Here is a 19661-nt window from a genome sequence, read left to right as displayed (position 1 = left end):
TTTTTCATAGTTTTCAAAAAGGTGTGAAAAACACCCAAAATCCATCAAAACCATGGGCTATAGTCAATGCTTTTTGGCCAAAAATGACCCATTTTGGAAGTTTTATGAATAAAGTATAATTTTTAAAAAGGTGTGAAAAACACCCAAAATCCATCAAAACCATGGGCTATAGTCCATGCTTTTTGGCCAAAAATGACCCATTTTGGAAGTTTTATGAATAAAGTATAAATTTGAAAATCGTATGAAAAACACCCAAAATCCATCAAAACCATGGGCTATAGTCCATGCTTTTTGGCCAAAAACACCCATTTTTCAAGTTTCGTTAAGTTTTCATTCTTGTCAAAAAGGTGTGAAAAACACCCAAAATCCATCAAAACCATGGGCTATAGTCCATGCTTTTTGGCCAAAAACACCCATTTTTCAAGTTTCATGATTTTTTTATTATTTTCAAAAAGGTGTGAAAAACACCCAAAATCCATCAAAACCATGGGCTATAGTCCATGCTTTTTGGCCAAAAACACCCTATTTTTCAAGTTTCATGATTTTTTCATACTTTTCAAAAAGGTGTGAAAAACACCCAAAATCCATCAAAACCATGGGCTATAGTCCATGCTTTTTGGCCAAAAAGACACATTTTTGAAGTTTCATGATTTTTTCATTATTTTCAAAAAGGTGTGAAAAACACCTAAAATCCATCAAAACCATGGGCTATAGTCCATGCTTTTTGGCCAAAAACACCCATTTTTCAAGTTTCATGAATATTTGATTATTTTCAAAAAGGTGTGAAAAACACCCAAAATCCATCAAAACCATGGGCTATAGTCCATGCTTTTTGGCAAAAAACACCCATTTTTCAAGTTTCATAAATATTTAATTCTTTTCAAAAAGGTGTGAAAAATACCTAAAATCCATCAAAACCATGGGCTATAGTCCATGCTTTTTGGCCAAAAAGGACCATTTTTCAAGTTTCATGATTTTTTCATTATTTTTCAAAAAGGTGTGAAAAACACACAAAATCCATCAAAACCATGGGCTATAGTCCATGCTTTTGGCCAAAAAGACCGATTTTTCAAGTTTCATGATTTTTTCATTATTTTCAGAAAGGTGTGAAAAACACCTAAAATCCATCAAAACCATGTGCTATAGTCCATGCTTTTTGGCCAAAAACACCCATTTTTCAAGTTTTATGATTTTTTCAATATTTTCAAAAAGGTGTGAAAAACACCTAAAATCCATCAAAACCATGGGCTATAGTCCATGCCTTTTTGCCAAAAATGACCCATTTTGGAACTTTTTGAATAATGTCTAATTTTGAAAAAGGTGTGAAAGACAACCGAAAACGATTAAAACCATGGGCTATAGTTCATTCCTTTTGGGCAAAGTGATGTTTTTTGTTTCTTCGTGAATATAATGCATATCTTTTTAAAAGATGTTAAAAAATATTTCATTCCGGAGTTTTTGAGTATAACTTTAAGTAATGTATAATCGATGAAAACCTATGTTTGATAGTCTATCATTTTGAATATGGTTTTAGATATTATATTAAGTGAATTTATTACTACAAATTAAACAACAAAGTTTATTTAGAGCGTTGATTTACAAATATCTTTATAAGTAATCCTATTCTTTATATTTATTCCCTTCTGTAAACATAATCATGTCTTATTATATGGATTACTAAATCCTTATTTTACAAGGAAAAAGCCTTCTCAACAGCTCTCTTTTCTATAGTTAATTTTGCATGCCGAAAGAACATAAACATGTTCCACTGCACATGTCTAGTGGAGCTTTTTTTCGTGTTTGAAGATCATGGTTTCAATGTTTTTTGTTTTGTTTTGTGTTGTATCTTTGACCTGAAACGTTAAATAGAAAAGGATTATATTACAACTATATTTGAATATGTATCGATGTCATTTGAATTCCTAAATACCTTCCGACATTGTATCGGCCCAATTCTTGTAAGCGGTACACAAAAAATAATAAAATTTCATTGGCTAAGATGATCGTGCCTTACTTTGCGCAAACAATGTTGGAAGTCGTCTTTACAAAATGAAACTAGCTGTGTATGAATCTACCCTATACTTGTGCAACATTGTGTACGCAAATGCATTTGCCGCAATCGTGGAAAACTTGGAAACCATTTGGTAAACATTACGCCCAAGGCAAAGAAGTATATTATTCGTAATTGCTTGAAACATTTGCACCGATCCTAAGAAGCTATGCATTGCTCAAATTCTATCCCAATCATTCATTAATATTCATTAATATTCATTAATATGCATTACCTTTTTCCTGCCTGTGGTACGCATGCTCCATTGACACAGCTAGTTGGACAGTTAGTACAACTTGTTGCTAAAAGCAAAAAATGGCAGTTCAATATTGGGAAGATATGAATTCGAAACAGTCATTTGAAGACAGGGGCGACGGAACCGGGGGGGCCGGGGGTGGGGGGGGGGTGGGGGTACGTGCCCCTCCACCAATTTTTGGGGGGCCTCCCCCTCCCAAAAAAAAATTGGTTCTTAGTCATTGTTTTACGGCGCATGTGTCTGCAATCAAACAAAACATTGTCATTATCACATAGCGTTAAATATAATCTTCAGTGCCCCCCCCCCCTTCCCAAGATGTTTGCAGTGCCCCCCCAAAGATTTTTAGCTTCCGCCGCCCCTGTTAGAAGGCAACGGATGATAAATCCGAATTGAATAGACCTTTTTAGCTTATTCATTGTTAGTTTGGGAGTCGATTCTTTCATGAGTAAATATTTTAACATGTTTGACAAGAAAGAAAAGAACAATTCTCGAGGGAATGTCATGTGATCTGAAATGAGCAATTTGAATATTGCTACCAATGTCTCCCCTAATTAACCTACACTAAATTCTGCCTTCGCTGTTCTTTCCATAAAATAAATAACACTAGTTTTTCTTAACTATCTACATGTCACGCCCGTTTCCCCATTCCTTAGTTTACAATAGACTGACTAGCTTGTTCATGATCCATACCGTATTCAGTTACTATAGTCATTCACTTACGTTGACAGTGATATCCGTTGCCTATGTAGTGGTCTACGCATACACAGATACCTTTAAGACAGTGTGCATGAGGACTACACCCGTCACACTCCGCCTCCTCTGGAGAAGAAAAAAAAAAACGATAACGACAAAATTGGTTTGCTGAGCTATATTTCAATTACAAATCTTGTCTCTTCTCTTCTCTTCTCTTCTCTTCTCTTCTCTTCTCTTCTCTTCTCTTCTCTTCTCTTCTCTTCTCTTCTCTTCTCTTTTCTTCTATTCTATTCTCTTCCCTTTCCTTTGTTTACTTTACTTTTCATATCCTATTCTTTATAGTTCGTTTTATTCTGATTCCACTCTTTCTCAATAACACGCAAATAAGTCGTCGGGACAAGTTATGCACTGTCTTTTAGTCATTGCACAATTGATTAGAAACATTTTACATAACGTCTACCAGATTAACACCATGCGCGTATTATTGAGAACGAACGCAATCACCTTGTTTCAAAACATATATTTCCATGCAGAAAAAAAATCGATCCCACCTTTTTCGCACTCGTATCCATTTCCAATGTATCCTGTTCTACATCTACAGTTGCCACGGACACAGATTGCATTCACGTCACATTTTTCGCACTCGTCGACTGAAAAAAAAGTGTCGAATATTAGGAGGGGCCATGTAAGATCATTTATTTCTGAGTAATTTGGAAACCCATAAAATATTTGTTAAGCTTTAGGGTAATGTCCAAGTTCCGATTTCAGACCACGTGTCATTCCCTAGAGTATCGTTTCTTTGTTTAACGGTTGCGCGTTAAAAGACACATGAATATGGACAAGAGATGACACGTGAGGACTATAGATCCCTTGCAGCACGTCGGAATGCAGCTCAATCTGGAGAACATCGCAATTCTCGACTTTCACATCCCCATAATCCTTTGCGTCTTTGGGGGGTAACCAGAAGGTAAAAACCAACTTATTTTGCTGAAGGCTGATCAGACAATGTTGAAAATACCTTGTTTGGTATCCAAAAATAAAATGAAGAAGTAAAAAACAGAAAAAGATAGAAGCTTGAAGACGTTTAAGGTAAATTTTAAACATATTTTCGTAAGTCAATACATTTTCTGTAAGACCAAAACCCTTCATGATCTGTACACGCAAAAATAACTTGGAATAAACTGATAATCAGTATTGTACATATAAAAGCAGGTATAGTATAAATTCAATTAAGAAACCTTTCAATTTGGGACAGTTTTTTGATTGGTTACCCCCCAAAAACGCAAGGCATTATGGGGATGTGAAAGTAGAGAATAGATATCAAATTCTCTTGATACATTGTTTTGTTTTGTTTTGTTTTCCAAATTGAGCTGCTTTGACGTCACATGCAAGGGGTCTATTAATAGTACACAAAAATCACGTGCTTACTTTCACAGTTCGGTCCACTGTATTGGGGCAGGCAAACGCAGTCGTAACCTCCACCATTTTCATGACACGCTCCGCCGTTAAGGCAAGGATTAGGATGGCACTTTGACTTGCCGCCATCGGGACCTCCGGTACCTGGAAAATAAAGAGTATACCTTATTTCCTGGACATTGACAGGAACACAAACATAATGGTAGCCGGGGAGATGCTTCTCCAAACACATAAATATCTTTGCTACCTTTTGGCCTCAGTTTAGTTGGTTAGTTTACATATTGTGTTGTCCTGTTCCTCTGTTGAGCAAACATCTTCAGGTGCATTAGTCATTCCGAGACTAGGTTTGGGGAAAACACTGGGTCGATTTGGCATTGCAGTGTATTGTGGGATTGTCTTAGGGGACGAAATAGATGTAATGTTAGAAGTATGTCTTCAAAACAATTCCACAATCCATTGCAATACCAATTCGACTCAGGTTTTTTCTAGGCGTCGGAAGGGCGTCACAATTCACTAATAAACAAGTCGAAGTCATATCATAGCAATGTAAACTCATAGCAATGTAAAATGAATTTGAATAACACGCTTTAGATGTCTATTGAACTCTTTTCATAGTCAGCTTGAATTAGCAATTTTCGTACATTAATTAATTATTATTTTCAACATAATATCATCATCATAATTATCAGCAGCAGCAGTAGCATCGCCACCATCATAATTATCATTAACATTATCATCATCAAAATCATCATTACTATCATTATCACTATTAATATCATCACAATATAATCATCATCACAATCACTATCATCGTCATCACCATCACTATCATCACTTTTATTATTATGTATTTTTATCATCATCATCCCCATGGTTATCACCATTGTTTTTTTTTATCGTCACCTCATGACTCAATTGAGTGCTACATTAAATGTTATTGCATTTACCATCATTCGTTTCTTTATCATTATCATCATTACCAATCACCATTTCACTTGCTTTTTGCATTTGACAATGTATTGTAGATTTGCTCATATATGCAGTTGTTGCTCTTATTTATCTATTGCTTATCAAAATCCAAGCTTTAACCAGCTTATTTTACCTATAGGCAATTCACATAATTCTCCTTGAAAGCCTTCAGCACACAAGCACTTCGCTTTACCGTCCACGTTTTGACAATTGCCATTATTTTTGCATGGATTTGGGGTACATGGATCTGAAGCACCTAGACATCCAAACAAAACGACAAGCAAAATCATTGGAATAACTTTCATATGAAACATCCATCCCTAACCCACGACTGCGTATACCCCTTGCTTCCCATGACACCTTGCCTTAACTAAAACACGATCACCATGTGAGTTGAGAGTATGCATAGAATACTAAATGTATTGGTAATGTGTGTGAGTAAAGCTGATACAAACGGGGAACCAGTATTCATATGGACAATAATATTAATTGATTATATATTTATATATCAATAATAAATAATAGCATAATAGCTAATGGTTTAGCATACTATGGTTTTGTATGGTTTCTTATCGATAGCACACTAACAGCAAAAAGTGATGGTTTTGACAAAAACCAAAACAATGATTTTTTTTTTTTGATTTTTTTAACAATTTTTGCGTCCATTTATTTGACCAATTAGTAGGTTTATACTAAAGCAGTTAGACCTCTCGCCTCAAGGACTATGAGTCAAAAGTCCATTGGGCCGATTAACTCCGTCGGGCTGCGGTTCAAATTGTTAACTAGTTATTTTAGGCATTGGTTCATCATACCTGTTCCGGTTCCCAGCTCACAGAGGGTACCTTTGAAACCTTCTTTGCACATACAAGTAAAACCATTGTCTGTATCGAGACAAACTCCTCCGTTCTGACAGGGATTGGACGCGCATGCGCTGGTACGACCAACAACTAACAAACATATATAGAATCAACGTTAGTACTTTGGGTTTAAATTGTAATCTATTTGGAACTTACCTTAATTAAGGGTCGAAAATGCTTCGATATATAATGTAATTACTGTTTAATGGACCTCTATACCTACCGTATGCAAATTGCCCATTTCAGACCACGTGACATTCTCCTGAGAATTGCACTTTCATGACGAACATTTAAAATATTTACATATGAAAGAATCAACTCCCAAGAGTGACATCACATGGTCTGAAATGGGATAACAAACAACGAAGGTAAAGAGGTTTTTTTTCCAAGCTACAGTTTGGTTACATGTCAATTCCCTTGATCATGAGTATTTTTCAAGTATCTTGATCAGAGGACATCTTGATAAAGAGATAAGAATTTACGAGTAAAACGAAAGAACGAACGATATATACACGAAACAAACGAACAAACGAAAGAATAATAACATATATTACCAAGAGAATATGAACATTTTCTCTTGACAGGCAAAACAAAAGATAAGATAAAACAAAATAACAAAAAATAATAAATGAATATTTAAAATATTTTAATATAGTATATAGAAAGATCCTCAAAATTTCGTAAAATAAATAAATGAATGTATATGTAAATAGTCTAATATTTGTATTGAGCTCGGATTTGAGAATGATATCATGAAAAAGAGTTTTTAGAAGAATGAAGATAAAATAACGTCTGGAAAAGGAAGAAATAAAGTGGTCTAGATTAGATAAATAAGTAATTCCTTTTTTATGCATTCGTTTATTATTTAAACAGGCTTCTGCTTGACTTAGTTAAAAGACATGAGCAGCAGTTATCCTGTGGCTTTAGCATCGCGAAGAGCACCCTTGCGTTTCGTCTTACATTATTTATACCCGTAGTGAAGCTATAAGGTCTAGAAGGAGAATCATCACGTGCAAAGTAAAAACAGCCCGTTGCTATTACAGTATGTCTCATATTCTTAACTTACCAGTGTTTATTTAATTTTTTTATTTTAAACTTAATCAATTTTCATTTCATCATTCATCCTTTTATTTGCTTCCTGTCTTGCATCCATACATTAATTTATTGTTACAATATATAATTTCAATTTAAGAATTACTTTATAATATAAAATATTGATCGTTAGCTCAATCTTTATTACTGCATGTCTCATATTCTTAACCTATTTTACCAGTGTTTATTCTATTTTATTTTTTTATATTCTAAACTTTATCAATTTTCATTTCATTATTCATTCTCTTATGTGCTTCATCCATGCATTTATTTATGGATTGCTTTTTAATATAAAATATTGATCGTTAGCTCAATTCATATCATTTGCATAGGCTACCTTCAACATGCTAGTATATGTGTAACATACCACCAGAATCCAAAGCAAACCATGTACTAATAATATGCACTGAATGCATCTATACAATATGCTGTATCATTAGTCCAATCATCATAAATAAGCAAAAATAATGATGCACGATCAATGTCGGTTTATCATGTTGGTGGATTCTAATGATACAAATATACCTAACATTATCTTAGCATATGAAAATAATCGCTTAGCATTAGTTCGTTTACATACCATCTTAATTTATCATGCGAACATTATTATCTATGCATATTTATTGCCTACTTATCGCATGTCTCAACATAAAGCAACATAAAGCCATATATTTTTTTTAAGAAGGATTAGCTTTTTGGTAATAGCTGTTTCCATAAATAAAGTTTGACATAAAACATTAAAGTGTACACAAGAGCCATAAGATATAAAGAAAAAAAGAAGATAAAATAGAATATAAGCATGCGTGGCTATCGTGTAAGGTTAACGTTGTCATCGTCTGTCAAGTTTAGTTATTTTGTCTTGATTGAGGTGCTTCCCAGTCAACATGATGAGTTTTCTGTGTCTTTCCAGTTAAAAAGGCCACCACCACGATGATTCTTGGTTTTTTTCTTCGGTGGAAGCTGGAGATTTACCGGGGGAATCAGCAAGGGAACCACTAGGAGACTTACCCGGGGCACCACCAGGGGATCCTCCTGGAGCACCAGGAGCACCACCCGACGATCCCCCTGGGGCAACACCAGGGGAACTTGCCGGGGCACCACCTGGCGAGCCTCCTGGAGCACCAGGAGCACCACCCGACGATCCCCCTGGGGCAACAACAGGGGAACTTGCCGGGGCACCTCCAGGGCTGCCCTCAGGGGCACCACCTGGCGAGCCTCCTGGAGCACCAGGAGCACCACCCGACGATCCCCCTGGGGCAACAACAGGGGAACTTGCCGGGGCACCACCTGGCGAGCCTCCTGGAGCACCAGGAGCACCACCCGACGATCCCCCTGGGGCAACAACAGGGGAACTTGCCGGGGCACCTCCAGGGCTGCCCTCAGGGGCACCACCGGGGGATCCTCCTGGAGCACCAGGAGAACCACCCGACGATCCTCCTGGGGCAACACCAGGGGAACTTGCCGGGGCACCTCCAGGGCTGCCCTTAGGGGCACCACCTGGCGAGCCTCCTGGAGCACCACCAACTACCGGCGTACTCCCAGGCGAGCCTACGTTTAATGGCGGAGCTGCAACAGGAGGCCCTGGTCTTGCAGGTAAACCTGGATTATTGTTTTGAGTTGGTGTCGTTTGTGGCGCAACTGCAACTGCAACTGTTTGAAAAGCGCTGCAATGAGTATGTAGCTACATGGTAGAATAAAAGGCATTCAAGCATTGACGCCGCATGATTTGAGTTTCTGATTTCAGAGATCTTACCTCCCGGGGATCCTCCTGGACCAGTTTTAGCTGTACACGTCTCCCCATCACCTTCATATCCCTCGTTACACACACATTTGCCATTAACACATGACGCATGGGAGTCGCATCTGGCGCATTTGTCAACTAAGACAGAAACAACATTGTCGTGAGTCACCTATTTATCCATGGCTAAACCAATACAGAGAGGCCTGGTTCTTATCACTCCTTCTTTCTACCCCCGCCCTACACAGAAGGGAAATTGGGAAAGAATGATTGGCCTTGACTGGCGGGGATTCTTAAGTTTGATGCCACTTAATATAATAAAATCGAGTTATATCGCGTCTGGGATAAAATAAATTTATCAAGCGATCATTTCCTGATGGTGCCATACAAATTGACCCTGTATCACAAAGAAGATATTTTATTTATTCTTTTATTTAAAAACTTTACAACCAGATGTTAATATCTAATTGAGGGCATGGTCAACAGGACCAGAGTCCCATGTAAAGACTAGCCTAACAATATCATCTTCATTAAAGATAGTCAAGAACTCAACTTACTTTCACACATGTTTCCCTCGAACTGAGCTTCACATTCACAGTTTGCAGCACCATTCATCTCCAGGCAGGTCCCTCCATTCTTGCATGGGTTAGGGTAACATGGATTGCCCTCTGAGAAATAAATGCACATGTTATGTGACACAGACCACCTGTCATTCTCTCTGAGTCATATTCAGATTCATTTGCATGTCTTCTCACGCGTAAGCATTAAACAAAGAAATGATATTAAAGGAAATGAAAAGTTGTCTGAAATAGGAAAACATTATACCCAAGCTGTGAAGGTGAAAGTGCTTTATCTCCTATTAAAACATTCGTATCCCCAGTACTTACTTTCACAATTATTGCCTTCAAAGTTGCTGAGACAAATGCATTTGTAACTGCTTTCCAGTGCTACACATTGGCCACCATTTTGGCATGGATTAGGGACGCAATACTGTTTAACTAGAAAAAAATACGCAGGAAGAAAAGAAAACTTGTCATCGCTAATCACCACCACAAGTACGGCGGTGGCGCAGCTCAAGGGGGTCGAACTGTAATCAATGTGAGGGCGCCTCTGGTAGCCGATATACAGTCATGTATGACCCTGGAGCACAGTTCTGTCTAAAAAAATTGATTTGGTTAGGTTTGGGTGGGAGGAAAAACCGAAGGACCGGAAGAGTCCTTGGACTCAGAAAGAGAACCAACCAACTCAGCTCACATGGGGTGACTGGGATTCAAACCCCGGACCTCAGAGGTGAGAGGAGAGCGTTTTATGACAATGACATACTGAAGTCAATATTAATCCAAAATAATTTTGCAGATCAAGGAAAGTGCTAAGTGTTATCAACACTGGAGCATTCGAAAATACGATCTCGAGATATCTGGGAAACCATTTACGTTAATAAATTATGAAGAATATGCGTCGCACTTTACAAAGTTTTCATGCTCCTGAAACCTCTACATCTTTCAGACGCCTGGGTGTATGGCTTCAGTGAGAAAACGCTAAATAATGTATTTGGTGGAACCCAAATTGAGCTGCTTCTGAGATCAAAAGGCGTAGAATAACAAACCGTAGCACAGATGCCAATTATAGTAATCATTATGCAATGCCGTAACTTTCTTCATACCTTCACACAACGGTCCTGTCCATCCCTTCACACATTCACAGTCAAATGAGCTATCAGCAGGAATACATGATGCACCGTTCTTGCATGGATTAGGATGGCACACATTTTCTGGTGATATAAACTAAGTATGTAATCAAACTTGCCAATTGAGATTTTGCACCATCACGTGCCTACGCCAATAATACAGCTTGAGCTGCTTGTGGTTAGATGTCAGAACAATAAAATCCCTTTGCTCTCGGGAATTGAATTCTTTCTTATGTAAAACGATTGTATTGTTCCTGCCATCTAACATGGCTGCCGTCATGTGATGGTGCAAAACCTCTATTCAAGCAAACACTTTTGACGAGTATTTTCCAACTCACTATTGCATGTTTTGCCATCTCCATGATAGGATTCTTTACATACACAGTGTCCCAGGATGCAATCTGCGTGAGGACTGCAGTATTTACAACGATCATCTACAAAACAAGCATAATTGAGACATTAGAAAATAAAGCACAATTTATTTACAAAAATATTATTTCTTTCTTTTTAAAAAAGGTCACTGCGACCGTTTCTCAATCTCAAGTATTGCTATGGAATAAAAAACATTTGTTTATTTTTGGATAAACTGCCAGATTTGAAGCGCTTGAAGTTTGGGGTACGTATGGACAAAAAATGTTTTGGCCAACATAGCATATTACATATGAACGGTTGGGCCGGGAGGGGGTTTGGAGGAGGCTGAGGCTAGGTCGGGAATGATTGCAAACATCGTTATAACGGATAACCATTAAATTATATAACGTTTGTATAATACCTTCACACATAGGCCCAGCGTATGGAGACTGGCATTTACAAATGAAAGACTGGGAATTAGGTCTGACAGCAACAGAACCATACATAAGAGATGAATCCGTGGGTCTATGACCGATAAATGACGTATCGATGCACGTGCCACCATGGAGACAGGGATGTGATACGCATGCGCTGACCACTGAAGGGGAAAAAATAGAATAAAATAAAAAAATAAATCCACTTTATTTACGTCTTAATGTATTTAGCTTTCAGAGCAAATTGGGGAGACAAATTAGAAACTGAAATAGATAAATATAAACATAATACTGTTAGAAAATCCCAACTGGCAAGGAGGCAAACCAGTTGGCTATTTACAAGCATGGTCGAGATCTGAATCTGAACTAATCAGGAATCAGGACAAATACAGTCTCAGCTAGTGGCCACAGCGGGACTCCAACCCGGCACCACCGGTGCGAGTCCGACGCTATGACCACTCGACCATGCTGCCTCCTAAGACAGCAACTCTAAATTAGAGTTAGAGTTCTGTCATATAAGGCATGATAAACAAAAGATGTCTGTACCCAAGCTAGACCACAATGCAACATGTTCCAGAAAAGGAAGTATTATTTCAATTCTTGATGCTGATGAAGGTTTTAATTCCGATACCCAAACGTCCAATAATTTAAGACATTTTTAGTCAGAGACAACCTTATTTTAGTTGGTTATGGTGATACTTACTTTCACAGTGAGCACCGTGGTATCCAGTCTGACAAACACAGTGCGCATGTCCTTCTTCTTCTAGACAGTTCCCGCCATTTTCACAAGGATTGGGGCTGCATACATGATCTGTGTAAAATGCATATTAAATGTGGCCATAGGGTGGACAAATGCAAATCAATAGTTTTTACACCAATTTTTGAGTAGATACATGAGAATATGGGTATTAGTCTAAACTTTGAACCCACGCAGACATGGGAGGCAAAGCGGATAATACCGTGGGAGAGAAAAACCTTATGATATAAGAAAGTCACGTGGAAGACGATGGCTAGTAAAATGATCACAGTGGCGAAATGATAAATAAGTCATAATTTCTGCGAGCATATTTCATTTTTCGCTGGTCAGTTTTTGCAGGCTTCATGACACCTCAGCTTTGCAGTGATGTCATTTCTACGTCACTATTTCAGATCAGCTGGACAAAACACACCCACACAATTTGCCATCCAATAGGCCTTTTGCAATAGATTGACACGTGATTGTTACGGTTTGGCAAAAAAAAATTGGGCTTCCTTTATTTAAATATTTTTTTGCTGGATTAATAATGTCGTATCCAAAACTTTTTCAAAAATACTTTTTTCCTTATAAAGTACTTTCGATGTCAAGATACGAAGCATTTTAAAGCTTGTTTGCCATCCAGTAAAGTCTACCCCAAGGGACCTTGAGCTAAATTGATTCGTTATCAAAGTCATATATCAGCACGTGACTGTTTGTTGCAACCTATTAAAAGTGATTAGTTTACTAATGCCCTCATAGGTTAGTGACGTCCACTAAGTATGCACAGCTCCCTAAGGGTCTCCGCCTCGTACTGATCACCCTCCAATCATAATTAGGTATCTTTTGACAAATAAACTCGAGTAGAGAATTGATTTCAATACCCTAAATATATAGAATATAATACGAGTAAGGGCTTACTTTGACAGTTGATGCCATTGTAACCAAGTCTGCATGAGCATCGATAACCATACATTTCATCGACGCAAGAGCCACCATGAAGGCAAGGGTTCGAAAAACAGATGCTTCGCTCTAAAATGATTCAATAATACCTGATAAATGCTTTTCTTAATGGCAAAAAGTTAACATTTAAGCTTGTAAAGTCATGAGTTTCTTCTACTATAGAATCCAGTGCAATAATAGTGGTATCAGAAAATTAACTCATTCTCAATAGGACGTTTCCATGATGGCGTCATTTGGCTCCCACTACCATGTTTCGCGAATTATCTTTCCTATTTAAATTTGTATTCCCTCATGAGAATAGCAAGACAATTGGTGCTAATTAACTGAACAAAAGAAAGAGTGCAAGGGAGTCTGGTAGTAGAGGTCAAAATATATTTTTTATTTAGGCTCTAGGCATTTCCTCTCATTACAACCTATATTTAGCTTTATTTATTTTACTAAATAAGTATTTTCTTTTCAATGATCTAAATATAGAATTTAATGTAATTTAACGTAAAAGGAAATGCGAATAAAGATGTATTGTATTATTGTATTGTCAATGACGCCAACACATGCAAATGTCCTATTCAAACAGTATGCCACAAATCACTGTCCAGTCTTCCATTAGTACTGCAAGACCAATAGTCTCCTTCACAGTTGCCTGCGCCATCTTGAAAGGTAGCCGTGCCTTTGCATCGAAGCGAGACGAACGGTGAGCTTGCAGTGATACGGCTTGTGAATAATTGTCCAAGGTGTTAAAAAAAGGTCTCTATCATTGCAAGCTCACCGTTCATCTCGCTTCGATTCAAAGGCACGGCTACCTTTCAAGATGGCGCAGGGAACTGTGTACATGTTCATGATGGCCGGGAGCAATGGTAATGGCTGACGGTTACCAATAGCAACAAATGCAATATAGTTTATTTTACCTTCACAAGTGACACCTTTGAACCCAATAGGACAGGTACATTCATATCTACCACCACCCCTCTCTGTACACGTACCGCCATTTTTGCACGGACTTGGAACGCATAAGTTTATTTCTGGAAAGAAAAAATACAAAGCAGTGTACATTGAATATAAGAAACAACGATAAAATCCGTCAAAATCATATTATTGTGTCATATTCCTTCACTCTACCACTATAAATACCTCCCTTAATGTTTATATATGGATGTAATAAGGTCAATAAGATACTACGTTTGGAAATTTAAAACTTTGAGCCTTGGAATCTTTATACTGTGGAAATGTCTTGTTCTATTCTGATTACTAACCTTCACAGTCTGACCCCTTGAAGCCTTCTCTACATGTACATTCATACCCCTTTGCATTGTTTGTTCCAGTGCACATTCCGCCATTACGACAAGGGTTAGGATGGCACTTGTTGATATCTGCAAAGCAATATTATATGATTTAGTTCGTATTCAATTCGAAGGGGTTTTTTCCATTTACATACGTATAGAATTACGTATATAACTGACACATCATCAAGTCAATACCATCGCCTGATGAAAACTAGCAGTCTGCAGTCGAAACGTCGCGGTCCGGATCGTCAAAAGAATAATTATTATCAGTTTTTTTGCATGTGGCGTCAAAGGAGCTCAATTTGTAGGACAGTGCAAGCGAATTTTGACCTCCAGAGAATTGGAAACCCTATTAATTTGCCCTCCAAATTGAGCTTCATTCCGAGGGGTCTATTTTTTCACGATAAATAATAGTTTTCATTGTAATAACGTAACCTTTGCAACCAATACCTAGCTGTAAGTCGAAGCCATAAAAATGTTACGTCAATCTTGATTTTTTTTTCTTCTTTTCTTTAATAAGGAGAATGCGTTTATTAATAGACTTTTTTTTCTCCTTAAAATTTTTCTTGGTACTATTAAACATTGACACCAAATTTGGGATACGTTTTGGGAGATTTATCTTTTTTACCTTCACAGTTGTCTCCTTTAAATCCTTTCGCGCATGTGCACTCGTAGCCTTGACCTACATCATAACAAGTGGCTCCATTCTTGCACGGGTTTGGCTCACACTGGCTTCTTACTTATGGAACGAAATGGTAATAGCTTGAAATTAGTTCGTTTCTCTGATGTCTTATTCAAAATTGCAGATACATGCACTGTATCTGAAGTAAAATCACTATTGCCCGATTTTAGATGCGCTATTTTTAGGATGCATGGCAGATCATGGCCACCATGTTGGTTGTCCGTAGCAAAACATATTTTTGGTTGTAAAACAACATTGCATCCACATATTTTTGATTTCTTAATTCTCATTATTTTCTATTTTTTGTCACATCAAATAAGAAGATGTTTTTTCTTTGGTTGTAAATTTTTGTCATACTTTTGTCACAGCATCTTTGTAAATCAGTCATTACTGAAGGATTTCTGTGTCAAATAAAGTTTATTATACTAAAACAAATATATTAGCCATTCCTAGGTTAGGAAAAGACTGGGTCGAGTTGGCATTGCAGTGCATTGTGGGCTTTTTAAAGGGACCAAATAGACAACATCTTGGAAATATTTCAGATCAACAATAAACCAACCTCGAAATGACCAATAGACCGTAAATACAGTAGTATTTTCTCGAGCATTACTAGAATGAAGGAATCTTTCTCAAGGAAATAACAAATAGTTTCAAATGAGAAAAAGGTTCTGAGCTGATTGAAATTTATGTAATATACATACATTCACAATGAGTTCCCATGAACCCTGGTGAGCAGGTACATTCATGTCCATGTGATACTACGGTACATGTTCCACCATTCTGGCACGGTTCAGGCTGACAGAACGAATGCTCTGAAAACCATAAAATAAACACAATTTTACACTGAATTGCAAAATCTTTGTCGGGTTCATAAACATAGAACATATAGTAGCTGAGACCGAAATAGTGCATAGTCCGAGCTTCTACGAGGATTGATTTTTTTTTTTTTTTAATTAATTTTTTTTTGTTTTTTTTTTTTGTTTTTTTTTTTTTTTGTTGTCATTTTCGAGAGTATCTTTCGTTACCATTCTTCAGCTTCTATATTCTATGTCTTGAACCCGACATTGATTTTGCAAATGAGTGTAAAACATTATGTCTTTAAAGGGTCTAATTTAAACAAAATGGCTATGATATCACAATTCCTCTGGCACCAAAAATTGCCCCAGTGTTGCTAATATCACAAAACCTGTATGACTGTCTCATAAAACTTGTGTTTACAGCCACATTTAATGCATTTACCACCTAATCCAAAAAAAATCGGTAAGTAAAGTAGGAAAGTTCGTGCATTAAAGTATGCGATTACATTAAATGTGGTCATACTTTTACGCGTTGTGCTCTTAAGCCAAAGTTTTGGCAAGTGGTTGACCTTTTTGAAGGTTGTTGTCTAAAAAAACAATAACCTCCTCGTACTTATTGTCAAGGCACGACGGGTGATTGAATAAATAGAGGCAATTTCTTGTGAAGAGGAATGAATGGGTTATAATGATATAAGACAAGTTGTTTTTGAGTGGTGACTTGACAATTTCGAGATGCTGTTAATATGAAGAGATAGTATGCTCTCGCCTCCTGTACTTATACTCTTAGAGCGCTTTTCATTAAGTCCAACCGATCGGTCCGAGCGGCCTGTTCTCGAATGCCACGCTTTAGTTCTTAGAACTGGACCAACGTAGCCCGAAGCAGTTCTAGACCTGGCTGCTCGGACCTATCTGTTTGACTTCATGGAAAGCGCCCTAAGAGTACAGGAGGCGAGAGCATCACATGTGAATCGAGATTGTTACTTCTCTCCTTTGATTCAAGGGTTTTTTCTGCGGTTTTCCTCCCTCTGCACAAAATACGAAAGTCCAATTCGATCTTTGAGTTAAATTGACTTTAATTTGTTCAGCCCAGAGATTGTTTCAGATCGATCTGTGAGATAGCCACGCCCTGACTTAGATCAGCCTAGTTGTTTTTTCAGAGTTCAATCTGTGAGTTAGTCATGCCCTAACATTGATCAGCCCAGAGGATATTTTGGGGTTCTATCTGTGAATTAGACGTGCACTGACTTAGATCAGCCCAGAGGTTGTTTTAGGGTTCGATCAGTGAATTAGTTATGCCCTGAATTTAAGATCTGCCTATAACGGTTATTGCAGCGCTCTATCTTTGAGTCAGCCATGCGTACAAACGACCACAAACTAGATTTTAAGTGTGCAAACTATGGAACTGAATAATTTCTTACATCGTATATCATTTCATAATTACGCTAAAAAAGGTTATGAAACTAACGGTAGACTGCGCACGGTTATCTAAGTAAAACAGGATATAAAAGTTCAAACTATTAGATATGTTTCGTTTCAAGTCTACCAATGAAAATAAATTTGCTTGAAATGAATCGAAGAACAACCACAATCACACTTTCCCCAACAGCTAAACTTCCACTGACTTTGAAAAATAACTTATCTATATTATGAATAATATTTAAAATATATGAATTTCAGTTTTTAAAACATATTAAAAACCATGGCAAGACATTGTAGTGATTGTAGTGGGCTGTAATATTGTATGTAGAGGATATTATTAGAATTAGCTATAGCCCGCTGAATCATTACACTGAAACTCGCGCCATGACAGACTGTACTCACTGACCAGGATGGTGGTGAACGACAATCCGATGAATATGAGGATGAGATTGGTGATTAAAAGACGAATACATTCCTCCATAAAACGGTAAAAACTGTCTTTTTGTAGACTTATGGTGAGCGTTCCTTTTGACGGTATGTCGATTATTGTGCGACCTCTTTTCATGGTGAGAAAACCGACTGAACTTTTTCTCGGTCAAACTCTTGCTGCTAATGATATCGATTTGAACCAAAGCGACAAAGAAACATAATATAGTTCCTAGTAAAAACCTCATACTTTTGTTGTTCATTTGCTAAAGAAAACAAACATATATCCTAAACACTAGACATAATTGCTAGCAAGAGTAAATGGTGCTCGTTCCTTATTAATGATTGATGGTTTCGCGTGGCAAAGTTCAAGAACAACAGGGTGGCACCATTGTTGTCTTTTCCTTGTTCAGCTGATGCACAAAAAGGTCACTGATTTATTAACAGTTAAGTTACACTGGAGTCAAGAATAGATTCTCTATATGTGAAAAAATATATAACATATTCCAACCACGATTATTCGGATATTTCAAAACGTATTCCAATTTTTTGTAAATTACTGAAGGATAAGTTTTCTCGGATTTTCTTGATACAATTTACTATTTTATGATCATTTTTCGTTCATTTAAAAATGATTCTTGGGTGATTTTTTTCTCCTTTGCTTTCTTCCTTCCTTTCTTCCTTTCTTTCTTTCTTTTTTCCTTCCTTCCTTCCTTAAACCTGCATTCTGTCGGCCTTCTTTTCTACTTTCTTCCATATTTTTTCTCCTTCTTTTGCAAATCATTGATTGAGTTTTATTTCTCCTTAGTGTCCATAGATGAGCGGGATTACTTTATTTGTATTTGTATTTGTATTTATTTTATTTTGAAAAGGGGCAATGATTTACACCACAATGTTATACATGATCATTACCAGCTTTGGCATGCGTAAAGATTTCAAAACAAGAGAAAAAGGGCACCTTCAGAAATGTTCTTCTTAAGATCTATTCGTTAACATTACATCTGGTGGACAAATGAATTGAAAAAAACTTAAGACATCTATAAGATTAGGAACAACATGGCTTCCAAATGGCATTTTCACTAAGAACAATATCTATATAATGTAAACTATTATAATGAGAAAAATGGACAAAAATAACACTACTTTCTCTGACCTGTGCAAAATAGGTCCTTTTGCAGTTAACGATCAAGTGTGTACTGGAGGGCAAAATTTATGTTTTTATATTACATTGGTGATTCTTTTTAAGCACTTGTAAAAACTGAATGAAAAGATGTGTATCCAGTGTCCAGTATCCAGTGTGTTACGAAATGCAGTTTTATTACGATCTCTTAAAACAGGTTGTAGAAAGTTTGTTTGGGAATCAAATTTTCATTCATTTCAGTGAATTAATCAGCGTGTGATTGCTTAGCTGCAAAGGGCCTATTGCATTTAAGTCCAATTTCGAAATCTAGGTGCCATTTTGGGCACCATTTATTTGGGTTATACCACCATATACATACCACCATGAACAAAAGCTTAGTCGTCTTCATAGTTTTTCATATTATTTATTCATGCGAACACCAGCAAATGCAAGAAAAAAATCGTATTTGATTCGTCTAACCTGACGCTCACTGTTATACTCTTGATCCATATATGATAAGAACCAGACCAAAATAAGTGTTAAAATTTTCATGTATGGCGATCTCAAAACAAAGCCTTTGTTTCTTAAAGATGTGACCAGGTAGTGGTAGACGGACACAGAGAGGCTTTGATCAGGTGCTGTATTCTTGGTGCGCCGATACATGGTTATAATTCAACTGGTTTGCGTATTGTTGTTTA

At 37.1% G+C, this 19661-nt stretch overlaps 1 protein-coding gene across 2 annotated transcripts; it reads right to left on the bottom strand.

Moving 5' to 3' along the window:
- Positions 1-1565: 1565 nt before the first annotated feature.
- Positions 1566-18165, bottom strand: LOC116299776 (uncharacterized). 2 transcript variants are annotated; one of them, XM_089029026.1, is made up of 20 exons: positions 17824-18165; positions 15903-16013; positions 15148-15258; positions 14490-14606; positions 14145-14258; positions 13198-13308; positions 12247-12354; positions 11531-11707; positions 11097-11192; positions 10735-10842; positions 9959-10069; positions 9629-9739; positions 9087-9212; positions 6197-6331; positions 5518-5640; positions 4428-4559; positions 3551-3649; positions 3027-3125; positions 2286-2352; positions 1566-1853 (listed from the first exon to the last, which is right to left on the bottom strand). In XM_089029026.1, the coding sequence occupies exons 1-20, from the start codon at positions 18104-18106 to the stop codon at positions 1808-1810; spliced, it is 2385 nt and encodes a 794-aa protein (XP_088885152.1). In that variant the 5' UTR covers positions 18107-18165; the 3' UTR covers positions 1566-1807. The 2 variants fall into 2 exon arrangements, with proteins under 2 accessions (XP_088885152.1, XP_088885153.1); XM_089029027.1 differs by lacking the exon at positions 5518-5640.
- Positions 18166-19661: the final 1496 nt, after the last annotated feature.

This window comes from Actinia tenebrosa, unplaced genomic scaffold, assembly GCF_029948245.1.
Source record: "Actinia tenebrosa isolate PJP-AT-01 unplaced genomic scaffold, QUT_ActTen_1.0 PGA_scaffold13__45_contigs__length_12533684, whole genome shotgun sequence".
Taxonomy (NCBI): Eukaryota; Metazoa; Cnidaria; class Anthozoa; order Actiniaria; family Actiniidae; genus Actinia; species Actinia tenebrosa.
The sequence above is the reverse complement of the archived record's forward strand: the minus strand, read 5'-3'. Positions and strand labels throughout refer to the sequence as shown.

Coding starts and splice junctions, on each gene's coding strand:
- LOC116299776 (XM_089029026.1), bottom strand. CDS start 18,106: ATGAACAACAAAAGTATGAGGTTTTTACTAGGAACTATATTATGTTTC. Junction 14,607..15,147: donor TAAAGGAGACAACTGTGAAG/GTAAAAAAGATA, acceptor ATTGCTTTGCAG/ATATCAACAAGTGCCATCCT. Junction 9,740..9,958: donor TGAAGGCAATAATTGTGAAA/GTAAGTACTGGG, acceptor TTTATTTCTCAG/AGGGCAATCCATGTTACCCT.